The sequence below is a fragment of the Loxodonta africana genome, chromosome 21 (assembly GCF_030014295.1).
Source record: "Loxodonta africana isolate mLoxAfr1 chromosome 21, mLoxAfr1.hap2, whole genome shotgun sequence".
NCBI classification, from domain to species: Eukaryota; Metazoa; Chordata; class Mammalia; order Proboscidea; family Elephantidae; genus Loxodonta; species Loxodonta africana.
This window is the reverse complement of record NC_087362.1, coordinates 69,127,235-69,147,865: the sequence shown is the minus strand read 5'-3', so window position 1 is coordinate 69,147,865 and position 20,631 is coordinate 69,127,235. Positions and strand designations below refer to the sequence as shown.

General features: G+C 44.2%; 1 protein-coding gene across 1 annotated transcript in view; it reads right to left on the bottom strand.

Annotated features, from left to right (window-relative positions):
- Nucleotides 1-19,928, bottom strand: part of SLC7A9 (solute carrier family 7 member 9) — a 37,840-nt gene extending 17,912 nt beyond the window's left edge. Inside the window, exons 1-8 of the mRNA XM_003416328.4 lie at nt 19,842-19,928; nt 15,930-16,077; nt 15,387-15,629; nt 14,521-14,646; nt 14,209-14,308; nt 10,758-10,802; nt 9,957-10,080; nt 5,655-5,758 (exon numbers count right to left, since the gene is read on the bottom strand). Of these exons, the coding sequence (XP_003416376.1) occupies nt 5,655-5,758; nt 9,957-10,080; nt 10,758-10,802; nt 14,209-14,308; nt 14,521-14,646; nt 15,387-15,629; nt 15,930-16,077; nt 19,842-19,928 (977 nt within the window). The remainder of the gene's footprint in view (nt 1-5,654; nt 5,759-9,956; nt 10,081-10,757; nt 10,803-14,208; nt 14,309-14,520; nt 14,647-15,386; nt 15,630-15,929; nt 16,078-19,841) is intronic.
- Nucleotides 19,929-20,631: the final 703 nt, after the last annotated feature.

Genomic DNA, 20,631 nt, shown 5'->3' with positions numbered 1-20,631 from the left:
GGACAGTTTGGGTCTGCATGCTCAACTTTCTGGTCAGTGCTGAAGACTACTAAGGTGCCGTGTGCTAGCAAGCGGGTATCTTGAGTGGAGGCTACACCCACAGCTAGTGTACTGTGGGGTGGGCTCTGATAGCAAGGGAGACGTCCCTGGTGGTCTGTTTAGAGTATAACTACCCCGTCCTACAACCAGTAACTGTCGGCTACTAGACTGATAGGCACTCCTACAGAAGGTTCCCTACAGTGGAGTCAGGAGGCGGGTACCAAAGTGGAGACTGCTCCCCCAACCACTGTAGACCTCATGTTAGATGACAAAGCAAGTCTCCATAAGTTTTAAAGATGGAAATCATACAAAGTATTTTCTCTGATTACAACAGAGCGAAGCTAGAAATCAGTAACAGGAAAAGAATTGGAAAATACACAAACTTGGAAATTAAACAGTATGTAATTAAACTACCAGTGGGTCAAGAAGAAATCAGATGAAAAATCACAAATGTCTTAGAGTCAAATGAAAATGAAAGGTCAACATACCAAAACTTATGGGATGCGGCGAAGGCAGTATTTGGAAGGAAACTTACAGCAATAAATGCCTACATGAAAAAAGATCTCAAATTAACAGAAGAGCTCACGCTAAGAGCCTAACTCCAGGAACCAGAAAGAGAAGAGCAAACTAAGCCTAAGTGTACCAGAAGAAAGAAAATAAAGGTCAGAGCAGAAATAAATAATAAGAGAAAAACAATAGAATCAATAAAACCAGAAGTCAGTTCTTCAAAAAGATCAAATGGGCAAACATATAGCTAGACTGATTAAAAAAAAGAGAGAGAAGGATACAAATAACCAAAATAAGAAACGATTAAAGAGGGAACATTACAACTGACTGATAGAAATAAGGAGAATTATGACAATATTACAAACAAATATATGGCAACAAACTGGATAACCTAGATGAAATGGACAAATTCCTAGAAGCACATAACCTACCCAGACTGACTCAGGAGGAAATAGAAAGTCTCAACATACACATAACAAGTGAAGAGATTGAATGAGTGGCCAGAAACCTCCCAAGAAAAAGAAGTCCTGGGCCAAATGGCTTAACTGGGGAATTCTACCAAATATTTAGAAAAGAATTGACATCAGTACTGTTTAAACTCTTCCAAAAGACAGAGAAACAAGAAATACTCCCTAATTCATTCTATGAAGGAACCATAACCCTGATATCAAATCCAAAGACACCACAAGAAAACTACAGACCAATATCTCTCATGAATATAGATGCAAAAATTCTAAAAAAAACTAGCAAACAGTATCCAACAACATATTAAAACAGTTATACACCATGATGAAGTGGGATTTATTCCAGAAATGCAGGGATAGTTCAACATTAGAAAATGGATCAATGTAGATTGATCAATAGAGCAAAGGTAAAGAAACACGTGATGATCTCTATGGATGCAGAAGAAGCATTTGATAAAATCCAATAATACCCTTTCTTTATGGAAACCCTACAGAAGACTGGAATAGAAGGGAAATGTCTCTGTATGATTCAGGAGATATCTGAAGTCAGCAGCCAACATTATACTTAATGGAGAAAGACTGAGAACGTTCCCTTTGAAATCAGGAACAAGACAAAAGTGCCCACTCTCACCACTTCTATTCAATATTGTATTAGAAGTCCTAGCCAGATCAATAAGACAAGAAAAAGAAATAGAAGTTATCCAGATTGGAAAAGGAAATGTACAATTATTTGTGATTATATATAGAAAATCCCAGAAAGTCCATGAGAAAACTTCTAGAGCAAATAGAGGAATTTAGCAATATTGCAGGGTACAAGGTCAACAAACAAAAGTCAGTTGGGCTTCTATACACCAGCAATGAAAAATCTGAAAGGGAAGTTAGGGAAACAATTCCATTTACAATAGCATCTAAGAAAATAAAATAATAAATCTAGCCAGAGATGTGAAAAACTTATACAATGAAAACTATAAAATACTGCTGAAAGAGATGAAAGAAGGCTTAAATAAATGGAAAGATGTTCCATGTTCTTGGATTGGAATACTTAATGTTGTTAAGGTGTCAGTACTACCCAAAGCAATCTATAGATTGAACACGATCTTGATAAAAATTCCAACAGCCTTCTTTACAGAAATAGAAAAATCAATCCTCAACTTTATATGGAATGGCAAGAGGCCCGGAATGGCTAAAGCAGTGTTGAGAGAGAAGAACTCACACTTCTTGACTTTAAAACATACTCCTGTATTTTTATGCAAATAATGTGTGTCCTCTGCATTTGTTTGCTGGCTGTGCCCCCCTCCTGGGAGGCACTTTCACAAGTTCCACCCTGCCAATAAACTCCACATATTGCTGTAAGAAAAAATTAGCATAGCGTGCTTACAAAAATACCTTGCAGGGGGAAGGCCCAGCTGGCAAACAAACACAGAAGGTGCGCGTTATTTGAGTAAAAACTATGCATATAGCCATAATAATCAAAGCAGTCTAGTACTGCTAAAACAGTAGGCACATGGACTAATAGAATTGAGAGTCCAGAAATATACCCACACATCTATGGTCAACTTATTTTTGACAAGAGTGCTAAGTACATTCTACGGGAAGAAAAGTCTCTTTAATAAATGGTGCTGGGAAAATTGAATTTCCACATGCAGAAAGATGAAACTGGATCCATGCCTCATATCATACACAAAAACAAATTCAAAATGGAATAAGGACCTAAATGTGCAAACTAAAACCATAAAATTCTTAGAAGGAAAAGCAAGGACGACACTGTCAAGCATAGCTTTTGACAATGGATTATCTAATATAACAAAAGCACAAACAGCAAAAGACAAAATAAATGGACCTCATAAAATTTTAAACTTTTGTTCATCAAAAGATATTACCAAAAAGTGAAAAGACAAGCTACTGACTGGAAGAATATCTTCGGAAACCATATATCTGACAAGAATCTAATAACCAAATTATATATAAAAGTTCAACTTAACAACAAAAAGACAACACAATCATAGAATGGGCAAAGAGCTGGAATAGATATTTCACCAAAGATGACATTCAAATGGCCACAAAATGCATGAAAAGATGCTCACCGTCATTAGCCATAAGAGGGAATGCAAATCAAAACCGCAATGAGATATCACTTCACTCCCATTAGAATGGCTAAGATTAAAAAAAACAGAAAATAGTGAATGTTGGTGAGGATGTGAGGAAGTTGGAACCCTTACTCATCACTGGTGGGAATGCAAATGGTATACCTGTTGTGGAAAATAGTATGGCAGTTCCTCAAAAAACTAAAAATAGAGATACTATATGACCCAACAATTGCACTCCTAGGGAAATACCCAAAAGACTTGAAAGCAGAGACTAAAAACAGAGACTTGTACACCAGTGTTCACTGCAGCACTATTCACAATAGCCAAAATGTGGAAACTGCCTAAATGCCCATCAAGAGATGAATGGATAAACAAAATGTGGTACATACATACAATGAAATACTACTCAGCCAGTAGGAGAAATAAAGCCTTAATACATGCTACCAATATGGATGGATCTAGAAGACATTATGCTGAGTGAAATAATTGCAAAAAGACAAATATTGAATGAATAGAAAACCATGTTTATTAGTGGTTACTAGGGCCTGAAGGAGAGAGGAGGGGTTAACGGTGATGGAAATATCACATTGATTAAAGGTAGGGCTGCACAGCTGATTATTGTAATTTTTGTCAATAAGTCATACACCTGTAAAAACTGAACTGGCGAAAGTGTGATAGATACATTTACAACAGTGACCAAAAAAAAAAAAAAAAAAAGAGTAGCTCCTGAGGCTGCTTGTGTACAACCGAAAACCTCATGGGCTTTGCTTCCTTGGCTTAGAGGTTTAAGGTCATGGTTTCATGGGACATCCCAGTTAATTGGCCTAATAACATGTTTAATGTTTCTGTTCACTGTGCCTGGGGTCTTAAAAGCTTACAAGCTGCCATCCAGGGCACAACAATTGGTCTCTATTTACCTGGTGTAACAAAGGAGAGGCAGGAATAGGAGAAGGATATGGAATATGTGGCCATTTGCCTCCATAAACAACTGCCTCCTTTGCGATGAGACCAGAACAACTGGATAGTGTCCAGCTACCATTACTGAACATTTTTATCGATTCTATAGCAAAATCCTGATCAAAAGGGGGAAAATGCAGAACAGAATTTCAAATTCTTGTGTACCTCAGACTTCCTGGAGCCGCAAAGGTTGGATGAACTCCTGAAACGATTGCCCTGAGACAATCTTTAAACCTTAAACCAAAAATATTCCCTGAAGTCTTAAAACCAAATGATAGCTTACCGAGTAAAAAATGTCTGCCTTGAGCATTTTGCTCTTTTAAGGACTATGTATATGGGATCAAAATGACAACAGGAATTCAAAAGATAGATAGGAACCTTAGGGGACAGTTAGTTTATATTAATGGTAGACTGGAACACATACTCATTGCTTGTAGAAATTGAAATAGTACAGCCACGTAGAAAATAATTTCACAGTTTTGAATAAAGTTAATCATTACTCTATGTCCTAGCGATTCTATTCCTAGGAACTGATCCAAGAGAAATGAAAACTTGTGTCCACATGAAGACATACGCATGAATGTTCATAGTAGCATTACTCATAATAGCCAAAACTGCAATCAGCATGTCTAGCTGGTGAATGGATAAGCAAAATATGGTAGACCCATACAATGGAACACTGTTCAGCAATCAAAAGGGGTGAGATGACATGTGGTATAACATAGATGAACCTTAAATATATTATGCTGAGTGAAGAAGCTAAAAGCAAAAGACTACATACAGTGCCATTCCATTTATGTAAAAGGTCTAGAAGAGGTAAATATACAGAGACAGAAAGCAGATTAGTGTTTGCCCAGGGCTGGGGGTGGACGTGGAGATTAACTGTAAATGGGCAGGAAGGCAAATTTTTTTGTTATGTAGAGTTTACCACAATAAAATTAAAAAATACATATGTCTGCTACTATGGGAGCCCAAGTGGTGCAGTGGTTAAGAGCTCAGCTGCTAACCAAAAGTCAGCAGTTTGAATCCACCAGCCACTCCTTGGAAACCCTATGGGGCAGTTTTACTCTGTCCTGTAGGTCACTATGGGTCGGAATCAACTCGACGGCAACAGGTTTATGCTACTGTGAACACATATGTTATAAACAAAAAACCCCAACCAGTTGCTGTTGAGTCAGTTTTGACTCAAGGTGACCCCATGTGTGTCAGAGTAGAATTGTGCTCCACAGGGTTTTCAGTGGCTGATTTTTTGGAAGCAGATCACCAGGCCCTTCTTCTGAGGTACCTTTGCGTGACTCAAACCTCCATACTTTCGGTTTGCAGCTGAGGGCATTAACCATTTGCACTACCCAGGGGCTCCCGAAGATTCGAGGCCAGCTATGTCCAGTTCCAGTGCCCAAGCTTGTCCATACTTTTCTTGCAGTTTGCTGTGAGGATTCAAGCCACATCCTTTCTCTGGACTTAAGTTTCCTTCTTAGGCCATGAGGAGTTTAACCTGGCAGAGCCCTAAGGACTTTAGGGGCGTATGCCCCTCAAGTGTGAAATTGGCCCTGCTGCCCTCTGCTCACCCTGGCAGTGTGCATGGCTGTGGGTAACCTACCTGCTTGCTGTAAAACAGCTCCCGTTGGCAGCACCAATGGTTGAAAATGCCACAAACAGTGGAACGACCCAGGAGGCTGGGTAGAGGACACGGTCCCCAAATGTCTGGTGAGAGAAGAGATGAAATCTTAGGGTCTGTCATAGCCCCCAAGAGCCACTGGTCCCAAAAAGCTGCTGTGCCTTCTCAGAGGTCCTGAATCCCCACCTCCCCACGTCAGGCATAGCCTCTGTGATGCCTCTAAGTGGAGAATAGAGACCCACTCGGGGAAGAAACAACTTTGCTTCTTTTCTCCTCTTCAGAGTATCTCAGGATCTTTTGATGGTAGCAGAAATCTCTCATCCACTACTCCCCGGCATAATTCTTGGTCATTTCAATATCCTTTCTGTCTGCTGACCTCTCACTTCCTGACCTCACATGAAGAGTCATGTTCTCCCTCCCACCCTAGCCACCTACTCTCCCGGTCAGATGACCTCACTGGTAACCAAAACTGCATCTCCTCCAGTCTCCCATCCTGATCACCTCATTCTTTATTTCTAACTCATTTCCTGTTGTACCTCAGCTCCGCGAGGCCTCCAGTACACAAACCTCACGGCCTTTTCCGCTGTCCCCCACACCCCTCCCTCTTGTCTCATGTCCCCCCCTTCTTTAGCTCAGATTCTACAGTCAATTTTTTTTTAATAATTTTTTTTGTGCTTTAAGTGGAAGTTTACAAATCAAGTCAGTCTCCCACGTGCAAACTTACATACCTTAATACATACTACATACTCCCATTTACTCTCCCCCTAATGAGTCAGCAAGCTCCCTCCTTCCAGTCTTTCCTTTCGTGACCGTTTTGCCAGTTTCTAACCCTCTCTACCCTCCCATCTCCCCTCCAGACAGGAGATACCAACACAGTCTCAAGTGTCCACCTGATACAAGTAGCCAATCCTCATCAGCATCTCTCTCCAACCCATTGTCTAGTCCCTTCCATGTCTGATGAGTTGGCTTCGGGAATGGTTCCTGTCCTGGGCCAATAGAAGGTTTGGGGACCATGACCGCCGGGATTCTTCTAGTCTCAGTCAGACCATTAAGTCTAGTCTTTTTATGAGAATTTGGGGTCTGCATCCCACTGTTCTGCTCCCTCAGGGCTTCTCTGTTGTGTTCCCTGTCAGGGCAGTCATCGATTGTAGCCAGGCACCATCTAGTTCTTCTGGTCTCAGGATGATGTAAGTCTCTGGTTCATGTGGCCCTTTCTATCTATTGGGCTGATAATTATCTTGTGACCTTGGTGTTCTTCATTCTCCTTTGATCCAGGTGGGCTGAGACCAATTGATGCATCTTAGATGGCCACTTGTTAGCGTTTAAGACCTCAGATGCCACACTTCCAAGTGGGATGCAGAATGTTTTCTTAATAGAATTTATTTTGCCAATTGACTTAGATGTCCCCTGAAGCCATAGTCCCCAAACCCCCGCCCTTGCTCCGCTGACCTTTGAAGCATTCAGTTTATCTAGGAACCTTCTTTGCTTTTGGCCCAGTCCAGTTGAGCTGACCTTCCCTGTATTAAGTGTTGTCCTTCCATTCAGCAAAAGTAGTTCTTATCTACTATCTAATCAGTGAATAACCCTCTCCCACCCTCCCTCCCTCCCCCCTCTCGTAACCACAAAAGAATGTGTTCTTTTCAGTTTAAACTATTTCTCAAGATCTTATAATAGTGGTCTTATACAATATTTGTCCTTTTGCATCTAATTTCACTCAGCATAATGCCTTTCAGGTTCCTCCACGTTATGAAATGTTTCACAGATTCGTCACTGTTCTTTATCGATGCGTAGTATTCCATTGTGTGAATATACCACAATTTATTTATCCATTCATCCGTTGATGGACACCTTGGTTGCTTCCAGTTTTTTGCTATTGTAAACAATGCTGCAGTAAACATGGGTGTACATATATCTGTTCGTGTAAAGGCTCTTATTTCTCTAGGATATATTCCGAGGAGTGGGATTTCTGGGTTGTATGGTACTTCTATTTCTAACTTTTTAAGGAAACGCCAGATAGATTTCCAGAGTGGTTGTACCATTTTACATTCCCACCTGCAGTGTATAAGAGTTCCAGTCTCTCCGCAGCCTCTCCAACATTTATTTTGTGTTTTTTGGACTAATGCCAGCCTTGTTGGAGTGAGATGGAACCTCATCGTAGTTTTAATTTGCATTTCTCTAATGGCTAATGGTCAAGAGCATTTTCTCATGTATCTGTTAGCCGCCTGAATATCTTCTTTAGTGAAGTGCGTGTTCATATCCTTTGCCCAATTTTTAATTGGGTTGTTTGTCTTTTTGTGGTTGAGTTTTAACAGAATCATTTAGATTTTAGGGATCAGGCGCTGGTCGGAGATGTCATAGCTGAAAATTTTTTCCCAATCTGTAGGTGGTCTTTTTACTCTTTTGGTGAAGTCTTTAGGTGAGCATAAAGGTGTTTGATTTTTAGGAGCTCCCATTTATCTGGTTTCTCTTCGTCATTTTTGGTAATGTTTTGTGTTCTGTTTATGCCTTATATTAGGGTTCCTAACGTTGTCCCTGTTTTTTCTTCCATGATCTTTATCATTTTAGTCTTTATGTTTAGGTCTTTGATCCACTTGGAGTTAGTTTTTGTGCATGGTGTGAGGTATGGGTCCTGTTTCATTTTTTCGCAAATGGATATCCAGTTATGCCAGCACCATTTGTTAAAAAGACTGTCTTTTCCCCAGTTAACTGACACTGGGCCTTTGTCAAATATCAGCTGCTCATATGTAGATGGATTTATATCTGGGTCCTCAATTCTGTTCCGTTGGTCTATGTGCCAGTTGTTGTACCAGTACCAGGCTTTTTTGACTACTGTGGCTGTATATGTTCTAAAATCAGGTAGAGTGAGGCCTCCCACTTTCTTCTTCTTTTTCAATAATGCTTTACTTATCCAGGGCTTCTTTCCCTTCCATATGAAGTTGGTGATTTGTTTCTCCGTCACATTAAAAAAATGTTGTTGGAATTTGGATCGGAAGTGCATTGTATATATAGATAGCTTTTGGTAGAATAGACATTTTTACTATGTTAAGTCTTCCTATCCATGAGCAAGGTATGTTTTTCCACGTGCGTAAGTCCCTTTTAGTTTCTTGCACTAGTAGTTTGTAGTTTTCTTTGTATAGGTCTTTTACATCTTTGGTAAGATTTATTCCTAAGTATTTTATCTTCTTGGGGGCTACTGTGAATGGTATTGATTTGGTGATTTCCTCTTCGATGTTCTTTTTGTTGATATAGAGGAATCCAAGTGATTTTTGTATGTTTGTCTTGTAACCTGAAACTCTGCTGAACTCTTCTATTAGTTTCAGTAGTTTTCTGGAGAATTCCTTAGCGTTTTCTGTGTATAAGATCATGTCATCTGCAAATAGAGATAATTTTACTTCTTCCTTGCCAATCCGGATGCCTTTTATTTCTTTGTCTAGCCTAATTGCTCTGGCTAGGACCTCTAGCACAATGTTGAATACGAGCGGTGATAAAGGGCATCCTTGTCTGGTTCCCGTTCTCAAGGGAAATGCTTTCAGGCTCTCTCCATTTAGAATGATATTGGCTGTTGGCTTTGTATAGATGCCCTTTATTATGTTAAGGAATTTTCCTTCTATTCCTATTTTGCTGAGAGTTTTTATCATGAATGGGTGTTGGACTTTGTCAAATGCCTTTTCTGCATCAATTGATAAGATCATGCGGCTTTTGTCTTCTGTTTTATTTATATGGTGGATTACATTAATTGTTTTTCTAATATTGAACCAACCTTGCATACCTGGCATAAATCCCACTTCGTTGTGGTAGACTATTTTTTTGATATGTTGTTGAATTCTATTGGCTAGAATTTTGTTGAAGATCTTTGCATCTATGTTCATGAGGGATATAGGTCTGTAATTTTCTTTTTTTGTGGTGTCTTTACCTGGTTTTGGTATCAGGGATATGCTGGCTTCATAGAATGAGTTAGGTAGTATTCCATCATTTTCTATGCTTTGATCTACAGTCTGTTGTTACAATCACCTCCTTCAACCCCCTTGTACTTTCTCTCTCTCCTTCATACTTGGCTGTCAAAACCCCAACCCCAGTTAAGTCCAGCTCCGCTCTCCACCTCCCCCTGGTGATGATCTCACACTCCTGGGCTCTAACCTAGGGGGGCCCTGGGGGCTGCCCTAACCTGCCCACTCTCCTGGATCTTTATTTCTCACCTCCTCCTCTCCCATGAGGTACTTCGCCTTGTCTCCCCCTCCCCCCAGGAATCACGGCACCCTCTCGCACAGATCCCTGGGCTCTCACCACAGCCACAGCCTGAGACTGCAGGAGTTCAGTCGTGGTCATCACGGTGAAGTAGGAAACATTCATGAGGATGTAGCACACCGCCACCAGCGGGATCCCGATGACAATGGACAGGGGCAGGTTCCTGAGAGGGGCAGTAACACGGGAACCCACGGTCAGACCAGAACATCCCGTGAGACACTCGTGAGATTGTGGTTTTCATCCAGCCCTTCCCTCCTACACACCCTGGTCAGCCCTCCATCTGCTCCGTGTGGTGGGCTGAGGTCACAGGTGCCCTTTGGGAGTCCTCTACACCCCTGGTGGGGAATTGTGGGACATGTGACATTTTCAGTGGAGAACTCTCCCTCTCTCACACTCTAATGCAGTAAAATGCAATTGTTTATAAAGCAAAGTAAGCCAGAACTAAAGGGAGTTAAGGAGTCCCTGGATGGTGCAAAGGGTTAACGTGCTTGGCTACTAACTGAAAGGTTGGAGGTTTAAATCTACCCAGAGGCACCTTGGAAGAAAGGCCTGCTGATCTACTTGCAAAAAATGAGCCATTGAAAACCCTATGGAGTTGAAATCAACTCTACAGTAACTGGTTTTTAAGGGAAATTGTAGCTCTTTCTTCACTTTAGCAACTACCCCACTGTCCAAAACAAAACAAATTCTAATCAGTGTGTAATGAGCTCATAAGAAACCCGCCACTTGTCCAGGAGCAGGTCATAGAATAACAGGAGAAAGTGGTTCCACTTTTTTGTCCTGAAGAAGAGAAATATGCTTGCCTGTTCACTGCCTCCTGCCCTGACTCAGCTTTATTACCTGAAAGGGTTTCTAAGTTCTTCTGTGATATAATTGAGTTGATTCCTGGAGAGAGAAAAGTAGCATGAGTATGAGGACATAACACTAAGTGAAATAAGTCACATAAGGACAAATACATGATCCCACTTTCATAAGAAGATGAGAACAGATATATATACAGAGACCAGTGTGTGGGCAGGTGGGGAGGAATCACTCTGTGGATTGTAGATACTTGTTACTTTTGGTGATGGGAAAAGTAGCTCCAAACGTGGGTATAGTGAGCACAGTATGACCAAAGTAGACAATGGCACTAAGAAGTGCCCAAGAGAAAAGGGTGTTTGTGCTAAAGGTTTTGACACATATAATTTGGTAACAACACTAACAATAACCAAAAAATGAGTGTATGATCATGTGTGTATATAGGCATACATGTGTATGGGTAGGCACAGGTGTACATATGTGTGCACAGATAGTATATGTACATGTACATACAGATATGTGTGTGCAGGCAGATATATTCATAGAGGATTCAGTTACAGGTACTTCTCAGACATAATCAGAAACTTTGCAAGATTGGTTTTCTGGTTTGAAGGCTTAGGACTTTAATCTCATGGGACAACCCAGTCAATTGACATAATACAGTTTATGAAGTTCATGTTCTGCATCCCAGTGAGGTGAGTTGCGTCTAGGGTCTTAAAAGCTCGTGAGCAGCCATCTAAGATAGAGCTATTGTTCTCTACTTGTCAGGAGCGAACAAGAAAGAAGGAAACCCAAAACTCAGAAGAAACTAGTCTACAGGACTAATAGTCTACATAAAACATGATCCCATCTACCCTGAGACCAGAAGAACTAGATGGTGCCCACTACAACTACTGACCATTCTGATCAGAGCCACAATAGATGAACACTGATAGAATGGGAGAAAAACACAAAACACAGCTCAAATTCTTAAAAAGTCCAGACTTACTAGACCAGTTGAGACTAGAGGACTCCCTGAAACTATCATTCTAAGATCTTTAAACTTTGAACTGAAACTATCCCAAGGTCATCTTTTAGTGAAATAACGGATTGGTACACAAAACAAAGGACATTATCCATGAGTACAGTGCTCCATTGGAAAAGAATCTATACGAGACCAAAAGGTCAATAATTACTCTGAAGCAAAGATGAGAAGATAAGGGGGCAGGGAAACCAGAATACTGGAAATGGAATGACCAGAACGCAATTAAAGAAAATGTTGACACATTGTGCAAAATGTAATTAATGTCACTGAACAATTTGTATAGAAATTGTCAAATGGGTACTTAATTTGCTGTGTAAACTTTGAATGAAAACACAGTATTTTTTTTAATAATTTTTATTGTGCTTTCAGTGAAAGTTTACAAATCAAGTCAGTCTCTCACGCAAAAACCCATATACACCTTGCTACACACTCCCAATTACTCTCCCCCTAATGAGACAGCCTGCTCTCTTCCTCCACTCTCTCTTTTCGTGTCCATTCCACCAGCTTCTAACCCCCTCCACCTTCTCATCTCCCCTCCAGGCAGGAGATGCCAACATAATCTCAAGTGTCCACCTGATCCAAGAAGTTCACTCCTCACCAGCATCCTTCTCCAACCCATTGTCCAGTCCAATCCATGTCTGAAGAGTTGGCTTTGTTAATGGTTCCTGTCCTGGGCCAACAAAAGGTTTGGGGGCCATGACCACCAGGGTCCTTCTAGTCTCAGTCAGACCATTAAGTCTGGTCTTATGAGAGTTTGGGGTCTATATCCCACTGCTCTGCTGCTCCCTCAGTGGCTATCTGTTGTGTTCCCTGTCAGGGCAGTCATCGGTTTTAGCCAGGGACCATCTAGTTCTTCTGGTCTCAGGATGATGTAGTCTCTGGTTCATGCGGCCCTTTCTGTCTCTTGGGCTCGTAATCACCTTGTGTCCTTGGTGTTCTTCATTCTCCTTTGATCCAGGTGGGTTGAGACTGATTGATGCATCTTAGATGGCTGCTTGCTAGCGTTTAAGACCTCAGATGCCACTCTTCAAAGTGGGATGCATAATGTTGAAAACACAGTATTTTTTAAAAGTAGCATGAGTAACATAACTTCCACTTTCTTTGCTAAGCAATAATTGTTGGCCTCATTTAAGAAGTAAATTTGCCCCATGGGTTACCTTTTAGCTAAATAACAGATTCGCTCACAAAATAAAGAATATCACCCATGAGTACTGTAGTCCTTTAAAACATTATCTAGAGAGTAGAGGGAGAGAGTGGGCTATCTCATTAGGGGGAGAGTAATTGGGAGTGTGTAGCAGATCTTTTTTTTTTAGCAGGGTGTGTATGGGTTTTTGTGTGAGAGACTGACTTGATTTGTAAACTTTCACTGAAAGCACAATAAAAATAAATCATCTATATGAGACCAAACAGTCAACAATTACTTTAAAAGAAAGATGAGAGTGTAAGGAGGCAGGAAAACTAGACTAATGGAAAGGGAAAAACTAGAATAGAAATGAGAACGAAGAATGTAAAGAATGTAACAATTTCATGTAGAAATTGTTGAATGAGAGCCTAAACTGCTGTGTAAACCTTCACTGAAAACACAATAAAATATTACTTAAAAAAAAAAAAAAAAAAAAGATTCTCCACCATAGAGAAAATTCTCCTGCAGAAACACCAGGATAATTTCTTTTAGGGAAGGCCCTGGTGATTGGTGGGAAGTAGGACCCTATCCAGACCTATGTGACTGACAGTTGGTCAAGTCTTTGCCCTCCATGAGAATTGCATGGATTTTCAAGAATAATCGGGAGCAGTGAGTACCCAAGGTGCTTTGAAAGATGGAAAATTTTGTTGTCTGAAAATGTATCGAAACCTGCAGGTGCTTTGGAGGAGGGAAAGATCAACATCACCAATGGCCATGCTTCTTTCATAAGAAACAGAATCTCATCTACTAAACTGAATATTGTCAAGGTTAGAATAGAAGTGCTATTGAATAGTCTTTGCCTAGTCAAGTACCTCCAATTCTGCCGAGCTCATCCTGGCCAGGTGAAGACTCAGCAAGGCACCCTGTAAGGGCTGAGCCCAGGACAGATTACCCAATAAGCAAGGTATGCAGTGGGCTTAATTGTGTTATTTACTAATCTGTAGTGCACAATTTCACCTGAGTCCAATGGTGAAACCCATGTGAAATTGTGCACTACAGATTAGTAAATAACACCGTGAAGCCTGTGCACACCTTGCTGGCTAATCCATCCCCGGCTGTGCCACATCTGGGACTGAGAAAGGGGCAGGTGGCTTTGGGCTCAGAGGGGAGAAGAAAGGTGTTAGGTTGGGTGCTTAATAAAAGGAGATGTGAAGGTAAGTTTTAGGGCCACACCAAACCCCCGGAAAGAAGAGTGAGTGAACTCAGTGCTTCCCAGATGGTTTACATTAAAGATGCCTGCAGAAATCCACCACCAGACTTGAGGCAGCTTTTCAGGAGTGTCTTACCATCCATCATATGCCCAGAGTCCGTTATAAAACGCCAGACTGATGGCTCCCACAGATATTTTTGTACCCTCAAAAGAATTTTCGAAATTCTTTGTGTTTCCTGTAACAAAGCCAGACAATGAATAGTGGGTGTCAGCTAACCAGACTTTGACTTTGCACTCATCTTCACATGACTCATCAAAGGTAGGATACAAAAGCTTTCTGAGTTCCTGCCATGCTTCCTTAGAGATAGGCTTACTGAGCAAGAGTGCTTCGACTAAGAGGAGGTCTGCACTTGTGTGGTGTCCGCCCTCCCTGCCTGCCGAAGGTCACCTTGGGCCAGGAGGACTAGTCCACTGATGATAATGATGGCCACGATCACCAGCTTGGCGGCTGTGAAGAAGTTCTGGACGTAGCTCCCCAGCCGCACACTCAGCGCATTCACTGTCGTGATGAGCACTGGAGAGAGAGTCAGAGGTGGGACATCCTTCTGGGTTTATGGTTTTCTGTATTATTTCTATTCCCAGCACTGGCATACCCCCAGCTGCCCATGGCCAGCACTACCACATTAATTGGGACGCTGAGAGGGCAAATCCAAACAAGAGTCTTTAGAAACCTTTAAAATGCACTTGACGGTGACCTTTGAAATCAAGCTGACCTGCCTCAGAGAGCAATGGAGAAGCAGCTGGGCCTTGAGCCAACAGCGCTGCCCTGCAGAGATCGCTGAGCTGCTGGCAGCCCAGCCCTGGGGGAGAAATGGCCTCCAGAGCTTCTCTGGACACGCACAGGCCCTATCCTCCACAGCCCAGCAGCCATGGAGCAGGGACGGCAAGGGACATGGGGCTCTGGGCAGGGCTGGATTACCCAGTAAGCAAGGTCGGCACGGGTTCAGTTGTGCCTTCCCACCAATCTGCAGTGCACAATTTCACCTGTCCCTCACCACATCAAAGACATGGCAAAACAAATTGCTAACTGCAGATTAGTCAGTAAATACAATTAAGCCTGTGCGCACCTTGCTCAATGCAAGCTGCTGCATACAGTGCTGACTGGTTAATCCACCCCTGGCTCTGGGCCCAGACAGCTCTGTCTGAGCCTCACCAGAGCCCCTGGCCTTTTTCTAGGAACTAGCGAGGGTACCCCAACATCGTTTGTGCCAGGTCTCTGCTGTCTCCCCCCGAGAGTTTCGCTGGGACACTCACAGATGGCGGCGGCGGCCAGGCATTTAACCACGACCTGAGGAGGCTCGCAGCCTGGGTAGAAGGGCGCAGAGACGTACTCAGAGAAGCTGAGGCAGATGATGGCAAAGGAAGTGGGCTTGATGACGATGAGGCTGATCCAGGAGAAAAGATAGGCAGGAATGGGACCGAAAGCCTCCAGCAGGTAGGGATACTCGCCCCCGGACTTGGTGATCGTAGTGCCGAGTTCCGCAAAGCACAGAGCGCCTGGAGCACAGAGGAAGGGCCTCAGACCCTCGTGAGGTGCCGCCTGGGCTGAGGGCGCCTCACTTCCTGGCAGCCCTGCTTACAGGGGCCCAGGACAGCCCTGTCATAGGACTGCCCTGGGCCCGGGCCATTGGGCAGTTAGTTGCAGCCCAATTTACACTTACTTGCTGCATTTTTTTTTTTTTTTTTGCTGTATGAACGTTGGCGGGCAACCAGCAGCAGCAAGGACAGAGCCCAGATGGTGCTCAGGTGTCTGCCCCCCCGCCACGCCTACCCCCCAGCAGGGAGCAGGTCTGTTACCCATTGTTGAGATAATCCCACATGCTGCCCATATGGTGAGACAGGGCCCCACGGCTGCTGTGTTCCTGAGCACAGACTTGGGCGAAATGAAGATGCCGGAGCCAATGATGGTGCCCACGATGATGCAGATGCCGCTGATCAGGCCCACCTGGGGTGCGCAGGGACAGAGGGCGGTGAGTGCTGCCACCCGCAGCGGGGCCCGAGGGTATGGCCAGCGTAGCTGCAACCGAGGCGCTTTCACCTGTGTGGCTGCAGCGACCAGGCTCGTTCCTCACAGCAGCCCCGTGAACTGGGGCTACTGTTATCATCCCATTTTACAGAGGAGAAAATTGAGGCACAGAAAGGTTAGGTAGCTGCCTGAATTATACAACAGTGAGGGGTGCACCTGGCTCAGGTTTCACGGTCCTAACCACGACCCTTGCTGCCATCATCAAAGGGCCCAGAAGCAGGCTTTGTTCTGTTTCTAACCCCTGCTGAGAATTTGCATTTCACCCCAGATATACTGAATCAGAATCTACATTTTAACATGATCTCCAGCTGATTCTTACATACAATAAATTTTAAGAACACCGCTCTACCGGTGGTTCTCGGATCCCTGGTGGCACAGTGGTTAAGAGCTCAGCTGCTAACCAAAAGGTCAGCAGTTCAAATCTACCAGCCTCTCCTTGGAAACCCTATGGGGCAGTTCTACTCTGTTCTATAGGGTCGCTATGAGTCGGAACTGACTGGATGGCACATTACAACAACAACTAGTGGATCTCAGAATTGGTCCCTAACCAGCAGCATTAGCATCACTTGGAACTTTTTAGAAATGTAAATTTTCAGCAGGGGTTCGAACCAGAACTGGTTCAAAACCCTGCCCAGGAGGGAAAGGTTGACTTAGTAAACAGGCCCTCAGGACATGCCTCTCTGGCTGGATAGAATAGAGTGGCGCTTCTTCACCAAAGCAGAGAGTGAGGTCAGGGCTTGAGTCCTGGCTAGAGGGGTCCCATGGGGGTGAGTAACAGGCCTCCCAGGGCAGAAACACGGGGACGGGGAGCTTCTTTAGATACCATTTTGTAGGGTGTGAGTGTCCTAAGAATAAAACTGGGCTCAGTCACACACTGTATGATTCAATTGACATGAAGTTACAAGAACAGGCAAAAGGAACCTATGGTGATAGAAATCAGGGGTGGAGGACTGCCTGAGGGGCTGGAGAGAACTTTCTGGGTGATGTGTATGTCGAAACTCGAAATGAACCCGGTGACCACCGCCGATTGCGCTGACAGGGATCGCAATGGAGGGTCCCGGACAGAGCAGGAGATAAATGTAGAACAAAATACAAATTTCAGAAAAAGACCAGACTTGCTGGTCTGACAGGGACTGGAGAAACCCCAAGATCATGGCCCCTGGAGACCCTTTTAACTGAGTACTGAAGTGACTCCTGAGGTTCACTCTTCAGCCAAAGATTAGACAGGTCTATAGGGCCAAGAATAACACGTGAGGAACGTGCTTCGTAGTTCAATCGTACACAAGACTGAACGGGCACACCAACCCAAAAGCAAAGACGAGACGGCTGGAAGGGCAGGAGAACTGGATGAATACAAACAGGGAACTAGGGTGGAGAAGGGGAGGGTGTGGATACGTCGCAGCGTTGGCAGACCATGTCACAGAACAACATGTGTATTAACTGTTCAATGAAAAACTAATTTGCTCTGTAAACTTTGACCTAAAGCACAATTAAAAAAAAAAAAAAAAACAAACTGAACACCAAAGATCTGTGTGTTTCACTGTATACAAACCATACCAAAAACCAAACCCATTGCCATCAAGTCAGTTCTGACTCATGGTGACCCCATGTGTTACAGGGTGGAACTGCTCCACAGGGTTTTCTTGGCTGTAATCTTTTTGGAAGCAGATCACCAGGCCTTTCTTCAGGGGAGCTGCTGGGTAGAGAGCAGGTCTGTGACCCATTGTTGGCAACAATTAGTTTAGCATTGGTAGGTAGCCCTTGGGGTAGCAGCCAATTGCAAACCACCTATACCACCCAGGGACCTATATAAACTATACAGCAATCAAAAAATATATATATATTTTTAAGGAGAATATGTCTCACTCAGGCCCCTACTTAGAACGCCAGGCCTTGGAAGCTGCCGAGGCCTGATTGGGAAGCTGCCGAGGCCTGATTGGGAAGCTGAGGTCAGCGTGTGTGTGCTTGCCTGGGAGGGCAGAGGCTGAGTTCAGGGGGAGATCCTGGAGAACCAGGGCAATCCCAGCAGTGAGTTTGCCACCCATGGGATGTGACACACAGCAGGGGTCCCTGGGAAGCAGTGCCAGCTCCGCTCTGGGCCTCAAGGGTGAGCTGAGGGCCGTCTCAGCTCTGCTCCTTTCTGGTTGATTTTGTTTTTGTTGTTCATTGGTGACTTAAGAGACCCCACGTGTTACAGAGTAGAATTGCCCACAGGGTTTTCTTGTCTGTAAACTTGGCGGAAGCTGATCACCAGGCCTGTTTGTTCCGTGGTGCCACTGAGTGAGTTTGAACTGTCAACCTTTTGGTTACCAGCCACTTGCCCCACGCAGGGACCTTAGCTCTGCTGTCTTAATCGCTCCAGCTTCCACACCTCCCTCCTCAGGGCAGACAGCTTAGCTCACCAACATGCCCCCAGAATCCTTCCTCTGCTGAGCAACTGCCTGGATTCTAACCTGGGTGAGGTCTACATTCACCCTGAAGGTGCCTAGGTAAGTCTAGGACACACTTGGGCTTTGCTCACCTGTGCTCTTTGTGTGGCTCAAGGGCCACCTTGGCTTTGAGAAACCATCACTGGACTCAGTCAAGCCTGGCCCTGCAGGCCTGAGACTGACAGAGTTGGAGGGTGCTGTTGTCATTGACTCCTGGGGATCTGAGATCCCAGGCCAGCCAACGGTTAGGCCATGCCACCCGCCCTCTCATCTTCCGGGGCTTCCGTGTCATCGTCTTCCACCCCCTCTGGTCCCAGGCACAGAGACTGACAGAGAGGGACGGTGCTGTTGCCCGTCTCCTTGTCAGCCCTCCTGGCCCCCTCTAGTCAGCAGGTACCTCATTACTTCCCAACTCTGAGCGTTCATCCAGGTCTCCCCCTTGTTAAACTCATCATCCAGCTAGACCCCTCTAAGATGGAGTGGGCTGCTTCTGGAGGGAGCAAGTCTCCTCTCACTACCAGTAGCCAGTGGCTATGGAGTCGATTCCGACTCGAGGTGGCCCCGTGTATGCCAGGGTAGAACTATGTTGCATAGGGTTTTTAATGGCTGATTTTTCAGAACTAGGTCACCAGGCCTTTCTTCCAATGTGCCTCTGGGTGGATTTGATCTTCCACCTTTTCAGTTGCACCACCCAGGGACTCCTTCCCATCACTAAACCAAACCCATTGCCGTTGAGTCAATTCCGACTCATAGCTACCTTACAGGACAGAGTAGAACTGCCCCAAAGGGTTTCCAAGGCTGCCACACCTTTCTTCCACAGAGTCGGTGGTGGGTTCAAGTAATAGCTGAGCTGTTTAACCATTGTACCACCAGGGACCCTTTTCCCATCACCAGAGGTATTCAAACAGGAGGGACAGATACTTGGGACTCAGACATAGAGGGTCCTTTCACACTGCCCCTAAGAGTCCCCTGATCTGAGCAAATACTGGCCCCTGCAGACGTTTACCCAGGGCAGGAAAGCACGTATGTGTTAACTTCAAAAGAATATGCTGAGTTCACAGGAGGAAGAGAAAGAGATAAATCCAAAGAATTGTCCTTCCAAGATGTACCTTAAGAATCAAAGATCACTTCCTTTTGTTAGTCAATTTTTTTTCTTTTTTTAGGGATTAGTGGGGACTTCATTCTGTCTGGGACTGCTCTTGAAAACTCCCCTACTCAGCCCTTGAAGGGGCCCCCAAAAGAAGACCACTTTACCTCTTTCTGGAGAATTGTGGTCTTGTGTTCATTACTCTGGATCGACTTCTCGTCCTCTCTCCTTTTCCTCAGGTCTGTCTCCCCCATCTCCCCGTCCTGCCAGTTCTGGGAAGCTGCAAGAAGGGCATGGGCCGGGTCTCCATTCAGCAAACACCCTGCTGGCAAGATGCAAATTGGGGCTCGCCCAGGCTCTTCTCAGCTAGGGCCTCTGGGATTTGGGAAGGGCCTCCAACAGCAGATTGTTAGCTCAGGCTTTAGGCAAGTACAGTTGTTAATCCTTAGTAGTAACTTGCTCAGTCCCAGGAGTAAATATTAGTCCTTAATCTTAATTTAGTTCAGGCCACAGGAAATGGAGCTTCCCGTGTTCTTTTCCAACCCAGCTGAGTGTTTGCCTCTCTCCCAGCAGCCTCCAGCCCCCAGGCTCCCAGGCCTGTCACTCCTCATCATCCTCAACAGTGACATACTTGAAAAGTCATTTTACCTCCATGGTCCAACTTGATTTTTTTTTAAGTTAAAGAAAAAAAAAAGATGAATTATACCAGAATATGCTTAGCAGAATCAAGCCTGGGGAAGAAATCTTTTTCTTACCTCAAGCATGATAGGCCCATTCCAAAACCAAAACCAAACCCACTGCCATTGAGCTGATTCCCAACTCATAGCGACCCTATAAGACAGAGTAGAACTGCCCCATAGGATTTCCAAGGCTGCAAATCTTGACGGAAGCAGACTGCCACATCTTTCTCCTGAGGAGCGCCTAGTGGGAGGTTCGAACTGCTGACCTGTCGAGTAG